Source organism: Prorops nasuta, unplaced genomic scaffold, assembly GCF_024137725.1.
Source record: "Prorops nasuta isolate Cenicafe-Biocafe unplaced genomic scaffold, Cenicafe_Pnas_1.2 PNAS00002, whole genome shotgun sequence".
In the NCBI taxonomy this organism is placed as follows: Eukaryota; Metazoa; Arthropoda; class Insecta; order Hymenoptera; family Bethylidae; genus Prorops; species Prorops nasuta.
Genome location: NW_027116799.1, coordinates 3,267,561 through 3,289,887, shown reverse-complemented (window position 1 = coordinate 3,289,887; position 22,327 = coordinate 3,267,561). Strand labels below are relative to the sequence as shown.

The 22,327-nt window shown below is 40.4% G+C and overlaps 1 protein-coding gene across 3 annotated transcripts; it reads right to left on the bottom strand.

Annotated features, from left to right (window-relative positions):
- Positions 1 to 344: 344 nt before the first annotated feature.
- Positions 345 to 22,130, bottom strand: LOC136782480 (la-related protein 1B-like). 3 transcript variants are annotated; one of them, XM_066741937.1, is made up of 16 exons: positions 21,500 to 22,130; positions 20,276 to 21,416; positions 10,656 to 10,729; positions 10,131 to 10,184; positions 9,697 to 9,871; positions 9,480 to 9,575; positions 9,214 to 9,389; positions 9,017 to 9,141; positions 8,751 to 8,940; positions 7,994 to 8,482; positions 7,779 to 7,930; positions 7,358 to 7,583; positions 6,862 to 7,280; positions 6,624 to 6,784; positions 6,173 to 6,427; positions 345 to 5,945 (listed from the first exon to the last, which is right to left on the bottom strand). In XM_066741937.1, the coding sequence occupies exons 2-16, from the start codon at positions 21,153 to 21,155 to the stop codon at positions 5,329 to 5,331; spliced, it is 4,089 nt and encodes a 1,362-aa protein (XP_066598034.1). In that variant the 5' UTR covers positions 21,156 to 21,416; positions 21,500 to 22,130; the 3' UTR covers positions 345 to 5,328. The 3 variants fall into 3 exon arrangements, with proteins under 3 accessions (XP_066598034.1, XP_066598042.1, XP_066598049.1); XM_066741945.1 differs by having other exon boundaries at positions 9,697 to 9,868; XM_066741952.1 differs by lacking the exons at positions 20,276 to 21,416; positions 21,500 to 22,130 and adding an exon at positions 15,332 to 16,059.
- Positions 22,131 to 22,327: the final 197 nt, after the last annotated feature.

Here is a 22,327-nt window from a genome sequence, read left to right as displayed (position 1 = left end):
GGGAGACAAGAGGGTGTGTGAAGATAATACGTGGACCGGAACTACCGTGGGCCATGTGGCCACACGTATAGATGGCAGTCGTAACCATAAAACTTGAAAACACCAGCAGCAGATCCAAGCTAGCCTACTTCCTCTGGATGTTTCAGCTACACGACTCCCAGTAACCTTCTCCCAGCGCGCAGTTCGTGTAACCCGTTCGTATAACGTTTCATCCTCCTCAGCTCGAAACCTGTCGACTACTAGTGATTTGCTGTGCAAACACAAAACGTCCAGTGACCTCTTCTCTATCGCCTCCTGGAAATTAGATCTCCGCGCTGGCTTTGTGAGAAATAAATTGCGATTGGTTAGGTTTTTTTGTTTTTTTTTTATTTACCATATATATATATAATATATATATATGCGAATTCACAAACGTTACAGCTTCCAGCTACGCGTACAAGACTGAAAAAATCTGACACACATCGTTACCACAATTTTACAAGACTATCTCGCCCATCTATAATACCATGTATTTTTATTGCATAAGTCCAACTATCCATTCTAATTAATGCATGTGCCAACATTTCTGTAGTTTTAGAGCGAGTGTGCTTATTGCGCCTGACGATTATTTACATACTATAGCCAACTTGAAAATGAACGATTATGCAAGGATTATCATTGTTGAGCGCTGACATTATAATCCTTTCTCGATTCAAGAAAGAGGATCGAATTTTCGACGGTACTTCGCGTGACTAGGGCTTTTCTCAATTTAATTTCGCGCAACGAGTAGGTGAACTTGTTTCGTGTATCTAGACGAATTCTAATCAGAGTGAGTAAGGTCGTATGAAAGAAAATTTCCATGGAAGGCACTGTTGAAAAATAAGACCTTGTAGAGGATCCGAGCCTATCTGCCAAATCACGATTGTCTCCTCTGTACTTTTCCCATTGAAATCTTAAAATCCCCTTGTATGAAAAACGATGAAATTCTGGCAGTATAATTGTTACTCTCGTACTTGGAATAAAGGATGGACGGGAAAGTATCTATTATTCCTTCCAGAAGGAAAATCGTATAGTTGAATTATTCATGATAGCTGTGAGTTAGGGTGTGAATGTAAATATTACTTTTTCCTTATGGGATAAATTGAAAAGATTTTTGGAACACAGGGTCGTACATATGGAAAAACCAATTGCTACGCGCGCGCGTTTTTATTATAGTGATTTGGCGAGGTTTCCTTTGTCTGTACCGATGTGAAATAAATTAACGGAAATTTAAGTCGCTTAATTTTGACAGAAGATCCTTCCGATCTTATTCGACTGTTTTTCTTCGGGGAGAGGGGAACAAAAATAGCGTAGGGCGCATTCCGATCTGAGATATTTTACAATGGTTCTGATTCTCTTTGCCAATTATACGTACATTCATCATATTCTCTTTCGCGCTTTATTTAATCGCATATAATATGTATATGAAATATTTTTTATACATTTTTTTTGGTGAGTTGTGTGTAACAACCCATTAACCCTACCCGTTTTTTCAGCATAAAAGCCTTATTATCTAACATTAGGGATTATTATTAGCAATGTATAAGTAATATTATATAAGAATTTATCATGTATGTATAGTTTTTTTTACAGGGCAAGGAGGCCAAGCACCCGACGCGGTCCAATAATTTTGGGGTCGGCGTTTATCTTTTTACAAGCATTATATAGTATATTACAGGATCCACGAGCAAATGAAGAAAATAACTTGGCACTAATTTTATATAACCAGATATAAAACGTGCATTCTTGGTGCAACAAATTATTAATCATTTAGAACCGTTAGGCCCAGCAGGCCTAATTAACAAATCAGTTATTTTCTTGAATTGTTTCTGTGGTCTCTCATCTTTTGGTTTTCCTTTTTCAAGAGTAAAATTAATAACCGCGCCGCCGTCAGACGCTCCTCGCAAACTTATTGCTAATTATCTAAATTAAGTCATTAAACTTCTAATTATACGGTATAATATCTTATCAAACTAATCATCATTATCATCATCGTTATCATCATCATCATCATCATTAACACCATGTCATAACGAACAGCGTGGTACAAGCTACTAGTCACTCACTTAAAAACTATAGTATAGACCTAAATCATCATTTGTCAATTGATAATTTGAGAACAACGAAATTCTATGTACAGTATTGTGAGCATGTTACGACCAACATTATTTTCTGGCACCATCACTGTATCAATTATCACGATGGGGAAATTCAATTATTTCTTATTATCATTTTCCATCCAGTTTAAAGCCAGATCCACTCAGTATTTTCAATTGCTTCAGTCGATATATCAGAGAAATCGTTTAAATTGTTATTTATTTTTCCCCACGTTGAATTAGGAGCTAATCGACAGTCCATAAATTATAACGCGTCAATTTATCCCTCATTCACGATGGAGTCTCAGGCTTCGTCGCGCTATTCGAGACATTTTATTATTCTTGTCAACTCCTGCGCGGATTTTTTAAGCAGGGTATCCCTAACGGAGACTCTGCCATTTCTCTTTATAAATAGTAAGTGCAACAATTTTAAGCGGAACGGAAAATGATAAAATCTTGTATGTATCGCTTCGGCTACGAGCAGCATCTTTTCCCCGCAAATATTTCTGATACTCGTGTGAGTAAAGGGCTTCGAGGATTTTTACAGAAGCAGCTCGATCATCGGTTTAACTGGCAATAATATTGTACCAGACTAATATCCATTATACTCAGTTAATTGCGCAAATAAAATCATTGTAACAAATCAATTTTCTCACTACACATAGTGAATAATTAGGGAGCAGGATTCCTGATTGCAATTATTCGTCGTTAATTCCGCCTTTAATCGGTAAGAAGGATAAACAAAAAATTATCAGGAACGACGAGGTTTGTTAAAATTTAATGTTTCAGCTATATAACAAAACGGAGGAGAGATCAAATGGCGGACGATCGCATCAATTTGGAGAATCTGACATATTGCTAATAAACATCAAGCATATTTAACTCGACGGTGCGTATGGTAAAACTCAGCTTAAAGCAAAGATGTAGCGGGTGTTCGCTCGTTCGTCGACCATTTTCCCTTTCTCCTCGAAACATTCGATGGCGTTGATGTGCAATGTAGCTTTCACGACAAAATATGTTGGCTCGGTATTTGACTAGCGTATCAAGGACGACGATAAAGTATTATAAGATATTTTTAAACTCACATGAAATGGATGGTCGCCCTTTTTTCGAGTATGTTTCATTATGAGTGTGTGGATACAACTGAACGCGCACGCTTAATATTTAAATATACTGCGAAAGAAAGAAGAAAATTGGAGCCGATGACTCGTCTCATTGCTCGTCGCACATTCCTATTTACAAATGCTCGTCTCAATTATAGCTTCTGTTAACGATATGGAATAAATAACGGATAAACAATTTCTGTTTTCATAAACGAGCTCGTCTCGCTCGGGTAGGAAGCCAGTTCGGATTATAATCTTTCGTAAAAGTGCCTATTTATCTTTTGTTGCAGTACCGTGACTCAACGACGAGACGCACACGTTTTCTATGGCTATGCCTCTCAAACGTAATCCCTGGGCTTCATTATTAGTCATTTGCGGTTTGAAATTATATTTTAAACTCGCACCTCTTGATAAATCGTACGAATACGTGGTTTCAATTTGGACGATGATATTGTGTTGTTAGGCTCTCTCCAAATTAATCACAATACAGTGTCACACTAGAAGACTGAAGTACATTACTCTATTGGCCTCTCGCCGAAAAACTGCAAATTTCACATCTATGTATCGCAGATTCTCTATTTCACAAAATAGACACGATAGTCTTATTGCATAAAATCTAATAACTCATCTAGCTAACTTATTTAATCTATTCAGCTGTTGTAATATTATTGGTAGCATCCTCTTACACTCTCAGTTTTAGGCAACTTTGTGTAACGCTTTCAAAATTCATGTAGAGCTTATATTATAATAGTTATGATACATCACGAATTAAGACTATTTTTATCAAAAGAAGGTGTACAAATGTTATAATATTACGTAAAACAAAAACTTGTGCACCGGCCAAAAACTGGGTAATGCTGTATGTATAACGTTAATCATTGTGCCTCTTTTATCGAGCTATTCTACATGCGACACTTTCCAGGCCACTGCTTATAGAATGTTCAATTTGAAGAAAGATTATGAGCCATTTTTCCGAGTACAAAAGATCAACCACTAGACTCTTCGCAAAAATCATCTCACAGCCATTTTATTCCATCCGTCTATACTAAGTATTGATACATTTGGAATAAATTCGCTGAATCCTCGCTGATCCTGTCGGATGTAAAATTTATTAATTACAAAAATAAAATGATCATTCCTGAAGCTCCTTCTTTTTATCAGTCAAAAATTTTACTAAAGCCTTGAATAATAAAAGCTGATGATTCTTCGACGCTCAATATTGTCAGTTAAAAACAAATAAAATCTATCATTCTCTCCTTCACCATCGAACTGTGCCATTAGTCAGGTGCAATCTCGCGGAAGACTTAGAAAATCAAAAACTCATCGTTTCTTCAAATCAACAACTCATCATTCCCACTTGAAATTAATAGCAGTAATAGTCGTCCATGACAAACTGATTTGATAGTTTTTAGAAATTGTAAAATCTTTTTTAATCATTGAAACTTTTCTTTCCCATATAATGATAAACTCTATTCTCTAAACGAGTCTTAATATGTAAATATATATATATATATATATATATATATGTATGTATAATATATATATATTTTTTAAGCAAATTGCGTTATTTCGAAAATTTAGTTATACGAAAATATGATACTTTAAAGTAGCAAATGAAGGAACTAATCGCCCTTAAGTTCCCTCTGATATTCGATCACTCTGTACCTTTGCGTTTCTCTAGCTATTATTAATACCTCCTACGAGACTCCTAATGAGTAAACGAGCAAGTAAAAATATTTCATGCTATGGTAACCATGTCGAACTATGCATGGAACTGAAAGATCCGTGATCAGTGGATACAGCTTTAGTGACTAATATACAACTTTAAAAATCTCGACGATAAACATACTTTTCACTTACAACATCCTCGTACTTGCTTCGTTAAGCCTCTCGACATTGATTAAAAATATTCTTTGCACTTGGCGCGTTTTTACATCTTCATCATTATCATTGTGCTCTCATCGCCCGTAGCACGCTTTATACAATATATATTCAATTGGCCTAGAACCGTTTTGCATACGTCACTCTAGTTCTAGGAATATTAAGCTACAGGACAGTCGTCAAGTATTCAACCAAGTACGACTCGCGCTTACCGGAGTAGATCGAACTTATCACTTTTGAGAGACCGATGCTGCCGGTCCAGGTTTCGTCGTAGCCGATTTAGCTACTTGATCGGACTTTGAGTTTTGCTGCCGATCTCTGACAGTCACTTGAGACTTGCCGGCATCTAGGGCCTTGGTGAACGAGCTGGAGCTCTGTCTACTTCTAGACTGTTGTTTATTGAGATCTCGTTGACTGTTCGACGACGTCGAGTCGGCTCGTCGCCTGGAATGCCCCAACCTACCGGATCCAAAAGATCCAGCCCTATTTCGGTATTGGGATAAATAAACTGTATCTGTGCGAGGCTTCTGCGCGTTCGCATTTTCGGAACTGGAAGTTGGCAGTGTTACTGTACTGGAGCCACCTGACAATCGACGTTCTCTGCTCATTGACGACAGGTCTGCGACGCCTGCACTCTCCGATACGCTGCGATTACGCCTTTTTGCTGCCTGCGATTTTGCGGCAAAAGTCTGCAGCATCTCATTGATCTGCGGCTCCACTACTCGGAAGTCTTCGATACTCTTAAATTTGGATAGATACTCTTTTAATTTAGGATCCACATGCAGCTCGTCAGCGTGTTTGTAGTACTTTAGGAATGCCCAGAATTTTTCTAATCCATAAAGTTGACCTAAAATGCAAAATAAACATTTGTTTCGTTTGATACTTTCATTTATTTGTTCTAGTGTTGGGCTCGGTACTTTTAAAATTCATTTACAGAATTAAAGTTTTCGACGTACTAGAGAAAACTTCAATTCATTCTCAAACATTTCAATCGTCCAGCTGCTAAATTGCCATCAGCTGAACAAACCGTTCGTGTTGGGAAAATTTGTTTTTAATACGCAAAAAGAACCTTACCGCTTTCATAATCGTATATCGTTTCGACCTGGAAGTCTTTGTAAAGCTGAGGTCTGAATTTTCGTTCTAGGCCGTAACTGTAGAATCGGAAGAGACATTCTAATCCATAGCGATAACCTTCCAAAGCATCTTCTTTGGCGATGGTCTTGAACTCTTCGTACATGGTACGATTGAAGTTCTCGCGCAGGAAGAACGACCAAAAACGGAAGAGCGTATTCATCTCTTGAGATTGTCCTATTCCCAGCCTTTTACGTTCTGAAAAAAACATAAGATTTGCAACGCTTTAATATTTTCCCTCGATACATGAACAATATTGCAGGAAACTACGAATCATCAGAAAATTTAGTTTCAACAAAACTTTTCTGTCGGGAAAAGAAGACAAAAAAAATAGGAATCATCATGTTCAAAGTTAAGTGATTATAAAAAGATAATATATCAAAGTTGTAATTACCTTTAAGACAACGCGAATGATATTTATGGTAGACTTGCTGTGTGAAACCATTTTCCTTTAACATTGCATGACTCGGATGCTGGAATGATGGCAACGACTGTGGTGCACTTCCATAACTACTTGCAAGATGACCCTCGTTGGGACTGGTTCCAGTGCTACTTCTACGAGAAAAATCACAATAGCTTACAAATTGAAAATATTATTTGCAGCGCTTTATCGCATAAGCCATTTTATTTACCCCGTGGAATAAGTGCGAGGTCTGTGCTCCCTGACATCCATAATCCATCCAACGTGATGTTCCACCGGTGGATTATTGCTGTGACGAGTTTTTCTTTTCCTCGGCGTTCGCGGATCAACCGCTGGTTCATCCTTGACAACCGCAAAGAAGCGTGATACGACGCTTCTTGGACCAGGGCGATTGCTCTTTGGTCTTTCGTTCCAGCGAACTCTCTCGCTTCTACGATCGACTTTCTCAAAGGTCTCCGTGGTGACCGTAGTCGGTAACGACTGTGATACTTCGATTTCCTCCATGGTTGGAGGAGGTGGAGGAACTTCTGGATTGGCTTTCTTCGGAGCCTTTGGAGTCATTTTCTCGAAATCTTCCTGACTGATAATGTTGACAGTCTTGTAACTTCCAATCGAGGAAGCAGAGCCATACTGTTAAGAGAAGAGCATCTGTTCTATTAATACCAAATAGAAACTTTAATCAAATAAGAAGAGAACTAATGACTCACCTTCTGCCCATCTTTCGTCCATAAATCTTCTTCGTAATAATATAATCCATCATTGATAGCCTGCTCAAGATCTTGCGTCATTTTTACCCTGGTCGTCCAGTCGCCAGTGCGATCATAGCCTTCGTGCTTTGGAAGTCGCGATGTATTAGGAACGGTAGTCTGAGTAACAATTAATAATTTATTAACATCCCTGTCCGATAATTCGTAGTCTTCATCGTCTTCCGACCTGCAATGAATTTTCAAGGTTACACTATGGTATACTCAAATCTCACTTTTCAATCAATATTAGTGAGAGCTTCAGATTGGTTAGATCCTCATAGTACAATCAGTCGGGAAAAGAAGACAAATGTAAAGGATTCATCACGTCGTTGAGTGCTTGGAAATAAAAGTACTGTTTTTAGAAGAGATGGATGAAACTTGCCATTCTGAGAATGCATTATGGCGGCCAGTCGGAGGTGGCGTATCAAGTTCTTCGTCAAACTGAAAATCCAGCTCTTCCTTTTCATTATCCTTCCTGTTTGTACCTTTTTCTTCCATTTTATCTTTATGCGCGTGTTTAGACTTTCTTTTCACCTGTTGATTACAAAGATTAATAAATAATCATCTAAATACAAGTAAACGGAGAAAAATACGTACCTCTTTCCAAGCATCGTCTATACTCTCTCCATTGATTTGTACTTCAGGTGATCGGGTACGATTGGCATTAGGAACGACGTTGGAGGATTTCTCGGACGAATCTTGTGTCGCAGGGTGACTACTATTCGCTGACTGATCATTGTCCTTGGATGAATTATTATTTTTTGTACCACTATTCGTGGACTCGTCAGGTTTACCCGTAACCGGCACGAATTCGGGTACGTCGGGATTTAAACTCTCACCTATTGAAGAGGAGATGCTCTCCGATTCACTAAGACGTCCTATTGTGTTATTGGTCTGAACAACGCGTGGAATTGGTGGGGTGGGAATTGTGGATAGAGGTCTTGCTACGGGACAAAAGTTAAATTGAGGAACGGAAGTCATTGCATCGTAAGGAACAGCCATTGGAAAATTTGCAGAGTCTCCAAAAACTGGATTCCCAGCAGCGTCAAGAATTGGCCATTTCATTGGGTCAATTCTAGTCCTGACCTGCAAAAAATAGAACAAGTTTATAACCATTTACACAATTACCCAATTACTTGTATAATTAAATAAATATTCATTGGCGCTTCAAAATTGATCTGTAACGAGGTCTACTTTCAAACTCCATTCATCGGGCAGTACCCTAATGGCGTCAGCGAATCCTCTTTGAGTTTGTTTTAGCACAATTAGTTATTGAGCTATTAACGTTTATAGTAGCTCAAATAAAATAAACTTGTGCAGCTAGAGACTTATAAACCTTTCGTTTCAGAATTACCTTGTATCCATCGACTAACTCTAATTTATCAGATTCTTGAATGGCTTCTATAACTAAAGCTACATCCATCGTTAAAGTTTGAACCCGATGGAAGGAGGCTATCAAAGTGATGGGTAAAAATCCTTGTGCATCCATTTTCCGACGAAGAAAGAAGTCCCTCAAAAGATTTTCTTCACTAAAATAATATTCACTACAAAAAAAAAACATAGATAATCAGTGATTTTCTGTCAAGGCTTCGCATCCATACATATTTTTCACATTCTTACATTTGTTTCCTGATAAAACCTTTGAGCGTGACCGTGTCTAAATTTACGTAGTTGGTATTATTAAAATACAAAGTACCCATGAATGGCATCATGTAAGGCTGTTCCAAATGGCCGAATTTGTGCATCTGTGAAAAAACAACGTATAAATATAATATTGTTCGATAAAAATACTCTAGCTACCTCAATTTTATCATTACCTGAGCATAATCTGCTACAAAATTTGAATAATCGTGATCGTGCCTATGTCTAAAGCCCCCTCGAGATACCCCTCGTCCACCACGTCCTCCGCGGCCTCTATAGCTTCGGCCACGTCCACCTCTGTAATTGTATCCTCCCGACCTCTCGATATCACGATCTCGATAGTGGTCTCCATCTATAAAAACCACAAAAATGTTATAAAATACAATTCCTCTCACCAAGAATAAAAAAAAAGAAATTACTCCATTCAGCCTCTACTTTTTACCTTTATCTCTTTGGTTATGATATTTGGAGGATCGTTCCGTCTTCCCCCTGCTCTTCGTCAAGTCTATTTCCAGTGGAAGCCATTTTTGTTTGCTCACTGGAAAGAAATCGAGGGAAGCTTAAGTATACATTTTTCACCGTTCAACAGAGTCATTAGAAGAAAACAGTTGTAAGCGCAACGGATATTCCTCAATGAATTCGCACTTCTGCATAAATACCTTTCTTTTTCTTTTCACTGCCATCCGTGTGTTCATCACTGTCATCTAGGCAGTGGTTTTGTTCCTTGTTTTCTTTGCCTTTGCTCTCGACCACGTTCGTACTAGCATTCTCTTTAGAGTTGCTTTGCTGTTCGACCACGCCATTTTGCTTCTGCGTCGATACAGCTGTCTTCTTCTAAACCAAAATTGGTATTTGCTAGATTTATGATCTTAAAAGAGAGAGAGGCTGTTTTGTTCGGACAAGCGTACAAACTCGCGGACAAGCCGCTTCGCAAGTTTCAGAGAAAGAGCCTGTCCGTTTTAAGTTTACTTTGGCAAAAGTTCTACACTCGCAGGACCACGGGCATGATCCTGCAAGCTCTAGCTTCTGCAAATTTAATTATATATCCTTCATATAACGGGACTATGCACCATCTACACTATTTATTACTCACCTCTCCCTGAGCCCCTAAGCTGGGCCAATCACCAATATCCGTAAAGTCACTAGCCTGCAAAAATATTTATCTCATGAAAGACACGATCACTGGTTAGTAATAATTGATGATAGAAAAACAGAAGCGATCCAAACGCCTCGCACAATAGCGGACAGACATTATTTTGGTTCAACCTCTAGGGGGAGAATAGGGAGCAAAAACTTGTTGCTTCGAACGGAGCAAAGTTCTCGAACGAGCTCGATAGAAACGTGATGATAGTTTCGTGAGACATCTACTCGAATAAATATATATATATATATATACAATTTGAAGAAACAAAATCTACACGGGTATCGTACAATTACCAACCGATGGTGGCCCAGAATTTCTAACCAGTTTTACAATGGAAGGAGGGCCAAAATACGATTCCCTTATAGTACAATGGATGCACTCGGTAGAGCCACTTCCTTTTCATCACGTTTCTTCTCTCAGGTAAGACGGTTGGGGACAAGGGACCAAGGAATAAGAAGGGGAAGACGTACGCACCTTTTGGTTGAATTTCCTTCTGTCCTTGGGGGCTTTGACAATCGTAGGCTGGATACCGGTGCTGATGCCGTTCTCTGAAACCAAAGCGAAGAGTAAATTTCTGGAGCATCCAACGCGCACATGCATATATACATAAATACAACTAGAATATGAAATAAAATTATAACATGCAGTTTTTGTCCCTCGACGAGAGGAACAATTTTCCTCGAAACGTTCTACTACTCCTTCCTCTTGTTTACTCGACAAAGGACTGGCTTACAATATTATCTACATCTCTCCGCTATACTTTATTCAAAAGGTCACTCTCGAATGTAAACAAAGCTAGGACCAGCGCAAAGTACAAAAATAGTCGCGTATTAATAATGGCGAGTACGAATGCTACATTACGTAAATCTTTGTTTATCCCTCGGTAAAAATTAAACTAATCATTTTTCCATAAGCGTTACGTAATTACGAGATACTGTTTTGCAGCCACGCGTTACAACATTGTCGATTCTTTCTCTTTCGAACACTTTGCAGCAACACGGCTTGCTTTTATCGTGCTCGTTGCTGACCTTCTTCGGACCAAATGACCTCGGCTATCGGTATCACACACGCGACTCCCACGAACGCGTATTTTTATTCTCCAAAGGTTTTAACGCTGCGCGAAAGCGGCGAGGAATGGGGAAGGGAAAACTATTCGGATTAGATTCAGGCGTCCACGGTGCAAGAAGCAGCAGCTTGGACCGAAAATAAAAATGATGCCTCTTTCGCAACCTCGTGCACGCGCCTGTAGCCCCAATAATTGTCCCAACAATGGCCCTATCGATGGTAGAAAAATCTCGATGCCGCACGACGCGTCGTCGAAAGCGTCTGGAAATCTGCCAAAGTGCGTCTTGGGAGATTTCACGATTAATCGGCCAATTAAGACGCTTGTCGTTAGACTACTCGCGCCAGCAGCCTGACGAATCATCGACCCATCCATTTGATATCCATTTTACAACTAAGTTATCCGACGGAAAAATTCATCGTGACGAAACTCCTTAAGTTCTTACGGCACAGAAAAATAATTAATTCTATAATCTCAGATTTTTGCCCTGACCCAAAACTTTCGGACTCGGTCCGTTCACGCTTTGGTGTTTCTGCCATACGCGTATCAAGTTCCTGGGGTGATTTCAAGGACGAGAAAATTGTTTGTTTGGTACACGGATCCCGCGATTTACAGGATTACGCTGTAGAAATCGTTTGATCGCATTGAGAAAAATTCAAGAAAATTTTAGTTTAGGTATAATTGTTAATTTTCCATTTGCAAGAGAAGCGATAATACGATTAATTAATTATCCATTTTAAGACTAAACTTTTCGATAAGAAAAATTCCTAATGACGTAATTCCTTGCGTTTTTAACACAGAAAAATAATTAATCTCTTATAGATTTTTGCCCTGACCCAAAACTTTCGGACTTGGTCCGTTCACGCTTTGGTGCTTCTGCTACGCGTATCAAGTTCCTGGGACGATTTCAAGGACGACAAAATTGTGTTTGATACGCAGATCCTCCTGCGATTCACAGGATTGTGCGAAAGAAATCGATGGTTCGCGTTGAGAAAAATTTTAGAAAAATTGAGTTGGCCTGTAGACATATATACATGCAAAAGTTATCTTCTAGACAATTTTCTAGAAATCGCATCGATTTTAACTAAAGGTGTAGCCGACGGACGACTCTCCTCGGAGCTGGTTCTTGCCAACGAGTGCAGGTCCAAACTGAAAATATCTTAGCGCTTTCTGACGTCACGATGAGCCGCCTACAATGTGAACGCCCCTTAAAGCACGCGACACATTCCCAGATATTTTCAGAAGGTTCCACGCTCCTTTAAGCAAAGATTCCCCTATATATTTTCATCCAGCGGAAAATCCTATCTTTTTTAACCGATCCATTCATCCCGTGACAAACTCGAACCTCTTTAAATTTTACGCATTGAAATTCTAGTTGAATTTCTGTCGCCCGACCTTGTTGATAAAATTGTTAAATCGTTGTTTTCTAGCGCGAGTAAAGAATGCTCGAAGCAAAGATTTTCTTATATATTTTCAAAAACATGAAAATCCTATCTTTCTTAATTTCATACGTGCATCCACGCATAAACTCGATCCTGTTAAAATTTCCGCATTTAAATTCTAGTTGAATTTTTGTCATTCGACCTTGGTGATAAAATTGTTAATTCGCTGGTTTTTAGCATGAGTAAAATATACTTTTAGCAAAGATTTTCTTATAAATTTTCAAAAACAAGAAAATCCTATCATTTTTCATTTTTCCGTTCATTCTCACTAAACTCGATCCTGTTTAAATTTCACTCATCCAGATTCTAATTAATTTTTGTTTCTCGCAACCTCGGCAATAAAATAGTTAATTCACTGTTTTTTTTTTTTGTTAGCGCACGAGTAAAGAATAATTCTCTTATATATTTTCATAAACAAAAAAATGCTATATTTTTGAATTTGATCCGTTGTTCCCATCTAAACTCGATCCTGTTTAAATATCACGCATTGAAATAGTAGTTGATTTTTGTCGCTCGACCTTGGCGATAAAATTGTTAACATCGATCGGTCGTTAATTCGTTGGTCTCTGTCGCGAGTAAAGAATAAGTTGAACGCGCGAGATAAGGTTATTAACGAGTTTCGAACGCTCGTCGGACACGTAGGAGAAATAGTGGATTTCAAATGAGTTCCATGCGCCTATTAAGATTAAGGAAACCTGTTGTGCCCTACGTAACACGCGACTTGATGCAGCGGACTGTCATTCGCCGCGACGACGTTCTCTCTCGGCTGTGCCATATGCTCGAGGCTTGCTCCCCGCAGTTTCGCACACTTGCAAATCACCGCTCGTTACTTTTACCGTCTATATAGTCGTACCTGCGAGCGAAAGGTCTAAAACGCCGGAGAGCGGATAACCTCGCTTGGAATTCAATTTCAACACCATCCTATACCGATTTTCGGCCTAAACTTTTCTTTTTTCTTCTTCTTTTTAATTACAAACTTTTCCCTGCTAAAAAATTAACTACCACCGAGTGCTCCTGGCGTATTTCCCTTTAAGAAATGTTAAACTACTCGTGGATTTTCGTATTAAATTTTTTTCTATCCGTTAGATTTATTTTTTTTTTTTTTATGTTATACGAAAACTCTGGATCAGCTTCGATGTGGTTGTAATTTTGTTGAAAATTTCATCAGAATCATATCGACGCGTCATCGTCATTTCGCCCAGGAAGCGATGTTAAAAAATTCTAACTCATTGCAATAAAAAATAAAAAAAAGCTATTACAGAAAAGCGAGGATCAGCCTTCGATCGAGTTGTGACTCGGCTAAAGATTTCGTTAGAGTTATGTTTGCACGTGCATCGTCACTTCGGTAGTACGCAACTCTCGCGGAATCTTTTACTATTGGCACGCTTCTCTACACAAAATTGCATAATTCACCGTAACGAATAAACGCGCGTGCAATATATTTTTTCGTCTCGTTTCTTTCGCTATGCAGACTTTGCAGGATTTTCCAGTCGAAGGATCTCGCGGCTGGTAATGATTAAATTCGAACGATCCGGGAGGTTGATGCAACTGGAGCGATTTTTCAACAACAGGTTCAGCGCTCTCGATTTTTAACGAATATCTTTTGGCAAGGTTTGTTTTTTCTTCATCTCGATGCCAAAACAAAACGAGCCGAGAGCGAAGCGAGCAAAGGACGTACGCGTTGTTGAGAGGAGCTCGAGACAAAAGCTGATCGACGAAAATTTCAATTCTTCCTCCACTTCGCGAGACTTGGAAAAAAATCGTCAATCGCCAACGCGAGTGTCGTACATTTTTTCGTCTCGATTTTTTCGCTATGGAAAGTTTTCCATTCGAAGGATCTCGCGAGGCCAAATAATGATTAATTTGCAATGATCCATAGGGTTGATGCAGCTGAAGCGAATTTTCAACAGGTTCAGCGCTCTCGATTTTTAACGAATATCTTTTGGCACGATTTGTTTGTTTGTTTTTTTCGTCTCGTTGCCAAAAGAAAACAAGTCGAGAGCGAAGCGAGCAAAGGACATACCCGTCGTTGAGACTGTTGAGAGGAGCTCGAGACAACAGCTGATCGACGAGAATTTCAATGCTTCCTCCGCTGCACGAGGCTGGGCAAAAAAATGTAAATCGCAAACTCGCACGTGCCAGAATTTCCTCTGTCACCCCGCTATTGTTCGCCAGATTTCCCACCGATAACAAAACACGAATACCGAGTCCTCGTCAGCAACAACAACAGCACGAACAATGATATACACCAAATTGAGAAAATTATACCCTTAGCTTTGACGCACGTTTCGAATCAGAACGAAACGACCGCAACCGATTTTTTATTTTATTTGCAAAGCAAGAAACTTTGGTGTTAATAAACTTTATTTGCATAAATATATTCATGTTATTGTGTATTTTGAGCGACAGATGGATCACGACTAGTTCAAAATAGTGTATATATATATATATACCAAACAAATTCTACGCTATGTAACAAAAAGTGTTATATTATACCAAGCTTAAAAAATGACTCGTGTTTGTATAGATTCGAAGTAAGAGCTAAGCAACCGCAATCGAATTTCTGTTGTTATTTACAAAACACGGAGCAACGTCATCGATAAACTTGATAGAAATAAATGGTGCGGATTTTGGGATTGACTCACGTTGATGAACACCGTCGATCTCATCGATCTTCATTTTTGATTTCTAACACGTGTCTCTCTCCCCTATTGCGTCAGAGACTCTCTCTCATCACTCGAAATTAGTGCTCGAGCGAGAAACACAGCAGGCTCGATATGCAAACATATGTTAGCTTAGATTCGAAATTATGCGCTAGTTGGCATATCGCTTTACGATTTTCCTTTCGACCGAGCGTTCCTCGTTCCGATCGTTACGCCAGCATAAAAAATACGGCCTCTATCTAATCGCACAGTTGTAAATCCCAAATTTCCTTCGCTCGTGCGCTTCTCTCGCACTGTTTTTATTACAGGTGCACCAGGGTCAAGATGGAGAACAATTTCTATTGGTCTAAGATCACTCGTATCGATTAAACTTAATTATTTTCCATTGCTCGGAGAACGCGAGTGATTCAGTGATTTTCTTCTGGATTTTGGATACAACTGCTTCTATTAGATCCTGAAATCGTACGTCTCAATAATGTAAAGTTGTAAATTTAAATTTTTTTTCACTAGTGCTATTTCCTTGCACTATGTTTATTACAAATCTATCAAAGTCGAGAGAGAGAATTCGAGAATAATTCCTTGTAGTCTACGATAACTCCTATTAATTAAACATGACTGTTCTCCAATGGTTGGAGAACGCGAATGGTTCAATGAATTTTTATAAATTTTGAATATCGCTGCTTCTATCAGATCCTGAAGTCGCACGTCCCAATAATCCACAATTGTAAATTCCAAATTGTCTTCGCTCGTGCGATTTTCTTGCACTGTATTTATTACACGTGTATCAGAGTCGAGAGATAGAGAGAGAATTGTAGAAAAATTTCCATCGGCCAAAAACCACACGTTTTACACGTATTTATTCCCCGTTGCTTGGAGAATGAGATTTAATCGAATGATTTTCTTATAGGTTTTTATATCGCTGCTTCTATATATCAGATCCTGAAGTCGCGCGGCCCGACGACAGCCCACAACGTACTGAAAGCGACCAGCTAGAGAAGGGAGCGAGGAGGTAGGTACGAATCACCACGATGAATATCCGCAGCTGTTTCGTCGTTTCGTGCAGCTCGATCGTTAATACGAAATAACTCTACGATCTTTTTTCACAATGCAACGGATACGCGAGACCTTGCATCTTTTTTCGCCATCCTAATCGTCCTTCGCGCAGCATTGTCGACAAATTTCTACGCTCCAACCTCCCATTATATTTCTTTCATAACACTTTTCCACGGTTAATCGCGCTTTTCCACATTTCTCACCTGTCATCCTCTATAAATTCCATTACGTAATTCCACATTTCACGTTGCACACTTCTACTTTATTTCTCTACGAGTTCTTTTTTTCCAACGAACAAAAATATTGTGGACAGAGATCGTTGAGTATCGATTATTTTATTCCTTTTTTTGAGCGATCCAAAGAGTAGTTGAGTGATTTATGGTAATTTTGGAATCAAGGAAGTTTGCTTAGTTTCCAGAAGGTTTGAAGTAAAAACAGGGGGCGATTTAGAGGAAAAGAGTAAAGTGAAAAGAAATTGATCAATATTAACGTACTTAGCTAGAAAATAATTATATAAGAATCATTAGTTTAGAAAAGTCAACGGTGCAACAGTTTGGAGAAAAAGGAAAATGTTAGAAAAATTAAAAGCTTCGTTTAAAAGAGATATTCAGGTAATTATAAATATATTGGTCTAGAATTCTAGAGAATTATCGTGATGTCGTGTTTCCAATTTTATCTACGAGTTTTTTTTTTCCAGCGAGTAAAAATATTGTAAACAGAGATCTTTGAGTATCGATAATTTTATTCCATTTTTTGAACAATCCAACGAGTAGTTTAATGATTTACAGTAATTTTGCAATCAAAGAAGTATATTGGTGTAGAAAATTTATCGTGATGTCGCGTTTCCACTTTAACCCACGAGTAAAGTTACCAAAACATCTCTTTTAAAAAGAACATTTAATTTTCATAATATTTTTTTTTCTACTCGTAAAACTGTCCCATTATTGATTTTTCTAAACAAATGATTCTTATATAATTATATTCGAACTAAATGCGTTTATGTTAATGAATTTCCTTTTGTGTTTCAATTCTTCGAATTGTATTCTTTCTTGAGTCGATGCTTCCTGGTAACCTTATTATTTACGAGCCTCTTTTTCCAACTTAGTGGTACGTTTGTAAACAAAGATCTTTGAGTATCGATTATTTTCTTCCCTTTTGACAGTCCAGCGAGTGACTCAGTGATTTATAATAATTTCGGAAGGAACGAAGGGAGTATATTGGTCTAGCGGAGAATTATCGTGATGTCGCGTAGTTTCGTCGGTAGCCAAGGTAAAACGGATAAATTTAATAACTTCCGGTCGGTTCAACACATAAATATCCCGAAGCTATATAGCGAATAGCAGGATATTCGTATAAGATTGGAGAACGTGCAGAGGTAAGCAGTTTCGATAACGACGAGCAAGCGATGATTAGTCTTGCGTCGTAAATTAATTTGCTGCGGTAAATTCCAACTCCTAGAGTGAACCTGCGGTATATATACTTTTGATAAAACGTCAATTCTGATAAATTACGTTCGAGTATGACGCACGTGCTTTTTTCAAATGAAATTTTATCAGGTTTATTTCAGTTTCAAATGCACAATTTGGCGATCGATCATAACACAGTCGTAGTGTTATCGCGAGAGAAAACAATATTATTAATAGCGTTGCCACGCTATGCTTTCAACAGGAGCTACGAGAAATTTTACTTAGGACATACACGAACCATCCATTAGGCAGGAAAAATCGTATCAATCATGAGGCAAATTTCTCGAGAACTGCAGCACAAAATTTGAAGAGTTATTGTGAAACGAGAGGGGGGGGGGGGGCTCGCGCGTAAACAGTAACCTGATTAAGCGTAACGTCTTTGTAAAAGGTGTATGGACACCTGTCAAGATGGATGTTATTGGTTACACACGTGTCTATAAGTATCCGATAAGTTTATGATAATAGTATAAACGATAAAGGCGAGGAGAAATCCATCCACAGCAGGAGGCTTATCGCTCGGCCAGCAGCAGCAGCAACAGTAACATATACAAGAGGCTACGTGGCTAAAAAGCACCTAGCTTGGCTCTGTGACCGACGTGTCGCCCTTGTCGATGAAATTTGCATATCTAAAACTGATTTTCCTTTCTCCAATTTTTTCGAAAGCAAGGCTAACACGCCTCTGTGAGTTCTCGTCCTCGTCTTCGTCGTCGTCGTTGAGATATCTGGGCTTCGGTCGAGACGCTGGGTCCTTTTTTTTAGGCCGAGGTCCGGGATGGCAGGGAGGCAAAAACTGGTTGTTGGATCCGCGTGTGGATGAGGATACACTTGGAGGGCAACGACATTGACACTCGTTCCAGACGGTAGACAGTAGGTCGTGCTGCCTGCGCGTTAATGCAGTTACGGGAACGTGTCTAACAACGTTACGTGTTAACTCGAACGCTCCAGACGTTCACTCTCGTTCCAACCTCTCTCTTTCGCTCGCTGTTTCTTCGCTTCTTCTTCTTTCCTCTCTCTGTCTCTATCTCGCAGACTTTAACACTCCATTCGTGCATGAATCTCTTTAGTTATAAGTGTATTCCTACGGATTTAACCTTGGTCTCCCAGGCGACCGATAAGAAATGGTCGATAGGACTTGGAATCTCACTAAAACGCCTCGTTCACTCTTTTAGACTGACCCAACCTAACCTGGGTAATAAAGAATCACGCGTCTTCGCTCGATCGCTCGCCGATTATCCGACCTGTACTGAAACGCGTAGCGGAGAGTGAGAGTTGGAACCTGAAGTCCCTCTAAAACGCTCCGTTCGATCTTTTTGAATGCCCCAACCTAACCTGGATAATAAGAACCACGCGTCTTCGCTCGCTCGCTCGCCGATTATTCTATCCGCATCGAAACGCGTAGCGTGGCGGAGAGTGAGAGCCAGGACCTGGAAATCCCACCAAAACCTTCCATTCGCTCATCTCGACTGACCCAACCTAACCTGGATAATGAACAATCACGCTCCTCCGTTCACTCGAGATTTGCTTGCCGAATATTCGATCTGCATTAAAACAGGGAACGGAGAGTGAGAGTCACGAGAGAGGAAACCTGTTCTCGAGCGGATCACTGTGTGTGCGTGCAACTTGGCCTGGTACTTGTTAACGCAGCTAAACTTCTTTTTTTCCTCACTTGTTTCACTCCTGGAACATGGCATTTCAACGACCGAAAGACCTGATTTATGCAACGAGCCTGAAAAATGATCAAATGTTATGAAATACAAGTTGGTTTTTAGTATACGTTACTGTGAAAAATATCGTGCGACTGTTTCCACGAATTGTCTCCATGGCTTTAGTCAATATTGAGAAAAAGTTTGTTTTTATTGTCTTGTTATATATGCTATGCAGGCTCGCAATATTATTACTCGATCTCTCTCTTGGCAAAACATATGAGTTACAGCTAAAACAGAGTACATTACGATGTGCTTCTCGAGAAGAGCGTTCAACTTTTTCAAACAGCCAGGTGTTGCGTCACAGAGAGGTACAAGGTCACTGTAAAAGGAAAAATGAAGGACCCCTGATTCGGGGATGGTGAAATTAAAAAAATCTCATACAAGGCTCGCTGTATCTACTCCGGTGGATATGATTCATTCTTGGAAGAGAAAAAGTCGCTACTGTACTCGTTATGTAACCAATGCCGGCCGCACGAGCTCCAGATTTACACTACACGTAAAAATCGAATAAAGTCGAGCGAGAGAGACTGGTGCGTAACGGAGTCAAAGCGATTGCACGCGTATTCTATAGATAAAGAGATAAGAGAAGGTGGGTACGTTAAGAAAAAGATTTGAAAGAAAAAAGGAAAAAAGAGAGGGAACTGGAGAAAAGGTAAGAAGATTTAAGAGAGAGAGAGAGAGAGAGAGATTTTCAGACTTACCAGCTGTGCTCTGCTGCTGAGGTTGAAGAACCCTCTTTTCTCTGTCGATGGGTTTTTCCGGGATCGGTGCAGCTGCCATTGGGGCAGCAACGGCAGCAGCAGCAGCAGCAGCAGTAGTAGCAGCAACAGTAACAGTGGGAGCAGCAACAGCAACTTCTTTGGGAGGTTGAACCAAGGGCTTGCTCTTGGTCCACGGGTTAACAACTGGCAGTGGAGCCTCGACGTATTTTACTGGTGGCGATTCCTGATCAGCTTCCGCTTCCTCCTTCTCCTTTGGCTCTTTCGCGAAAACATGCTCAGCATTAGTTTTGTCCGCGCGATCCCGATCCCTGTGCGACCTCTCGTTACTCCCGGCACTCTGACCACGAGGCTGATGCCTCGTGTCTCGATGTCTGTGTCGATGATCCCGGTGATCCCTCAATTTCTCCTTCCGTCTGGCGCTCTTCGGCGCCACCGTCTGGAACTCGCCATCGGAAACGATATCTCCGTTATTCAGGTGCTGCTCACCAACCTCTTCCCTTTCATTCTGATGGCCCGCTGCAGCGTTATCCCTCCTCGCGCTGTCCCCAACCACCTGGGGAGATTGCTCGCCATCCTGACGCTTGTGAAATTGCGAATGCGAGCCAGCCAGACGTCTCGTGGTTCTAGGATAAGATTTCCCTTTGGCGAGAGAAGCCGAATTTTGCACGATCCTCTCCTTGGCACTGGCCGGAGACGGCTGGGCCACCTGCTCCCCGATGTTCTCTTTATTGTTGCCCTTGTTCCGGATCTCATTGTTGCTGCCTTTTGGATTGAGCACGCTCGCGTAGGAGACCCCCGCGGGGCCCTCCTCGCGCTCGCTACTGCCCTGAGTGCCGCTGCTGGCCACTTTGGCCGCCATCTTGGATCGCACGCGCCGAGACAAAAACACGAGGTCCAGGCACGAGAAATTCCGTCCGATTTTCTTCCTTGGCGCACTTCTCGCTCTCAGCCGATCGAGAAACAGCCAATAATAATGATCGCCTTCGAACGCATTAACCCAGACTTCTCTTTTGGCGACTTGGCAAACCTAACCTCTCAACGGGCCTTGCTCGCAGATTCACAGCTCGGAGACTTCACTCGCTTCGTAGACCGGGTGCATCGTCCGCAATAAATATCATCCCTGTTCAACGATCACCAATTGTCCTTATCAGAGTCGTCTTTACAAAGATTTTCTTAGCATCGTTTGATAAAACTTTCACATACCTTCTCGCAGTCTCTGAATAATATCTTTCCAGAAGGTGCGGCGTGCACACGCGGTCGACTTACTTTCCTTTCGTAACCTCGACTCCTCTTTAACACTCCACTCACGCACGTTTAATTGGCTTCACCAATTCGCCGAAAAATTTCCCGTCCCTACTGGCTTTTCCGGTCCGATGACCTTTTCCGGAAAAGCTGAGAGAAAAATCTGCACGATGCGTAACGTGTGCGTGTGGGTTAGGATCACGCTGACTCGGCGATTTTACAAGTATTTCGATATACCTACGCTAACTGACACGCGAATTATCGAAGCTCATACAGCTCGAAGGTATTTTACTTATTGTCTCGGGGGAAATTCGATTGCCTCGTGCGACAATCACTGGTTCGCACGCGCGGATCACGAGTACGGTCTAGCAGACAGCAGAGCACCTCGTTACAGCACTCGAAACTCTTCTACCTCGACTTCTGGCTTTTCTTACTCGACCCGTTATCGTCTCGTCTCGTCCATTAATTTATCGTTGCACTCTCACAAACCTACCAGCACCGGCAAGGCATCGCATTACAACGGATTACGTAAACACGGCGCATTTTCGGTGATCTTTTTCCACGGGAAAGCGGTCCGCAAAACACATGTGGCCAACGCTGGCTCTTGGCCTTTACGCGAGCGGTTCGCTGGACTTCCGGTTTGCCTACCTACGACATTTTGCCCCCAGATGGAGCTAGCTCACTTCCTCCTTCGAATTTGTGCCGCGGAATTTGAATTCGTTCTATCGACTCTCCTAATATTACCGAATTCTTGAGACACGGAACAATTTTTCAGAAACGAGAGTCACC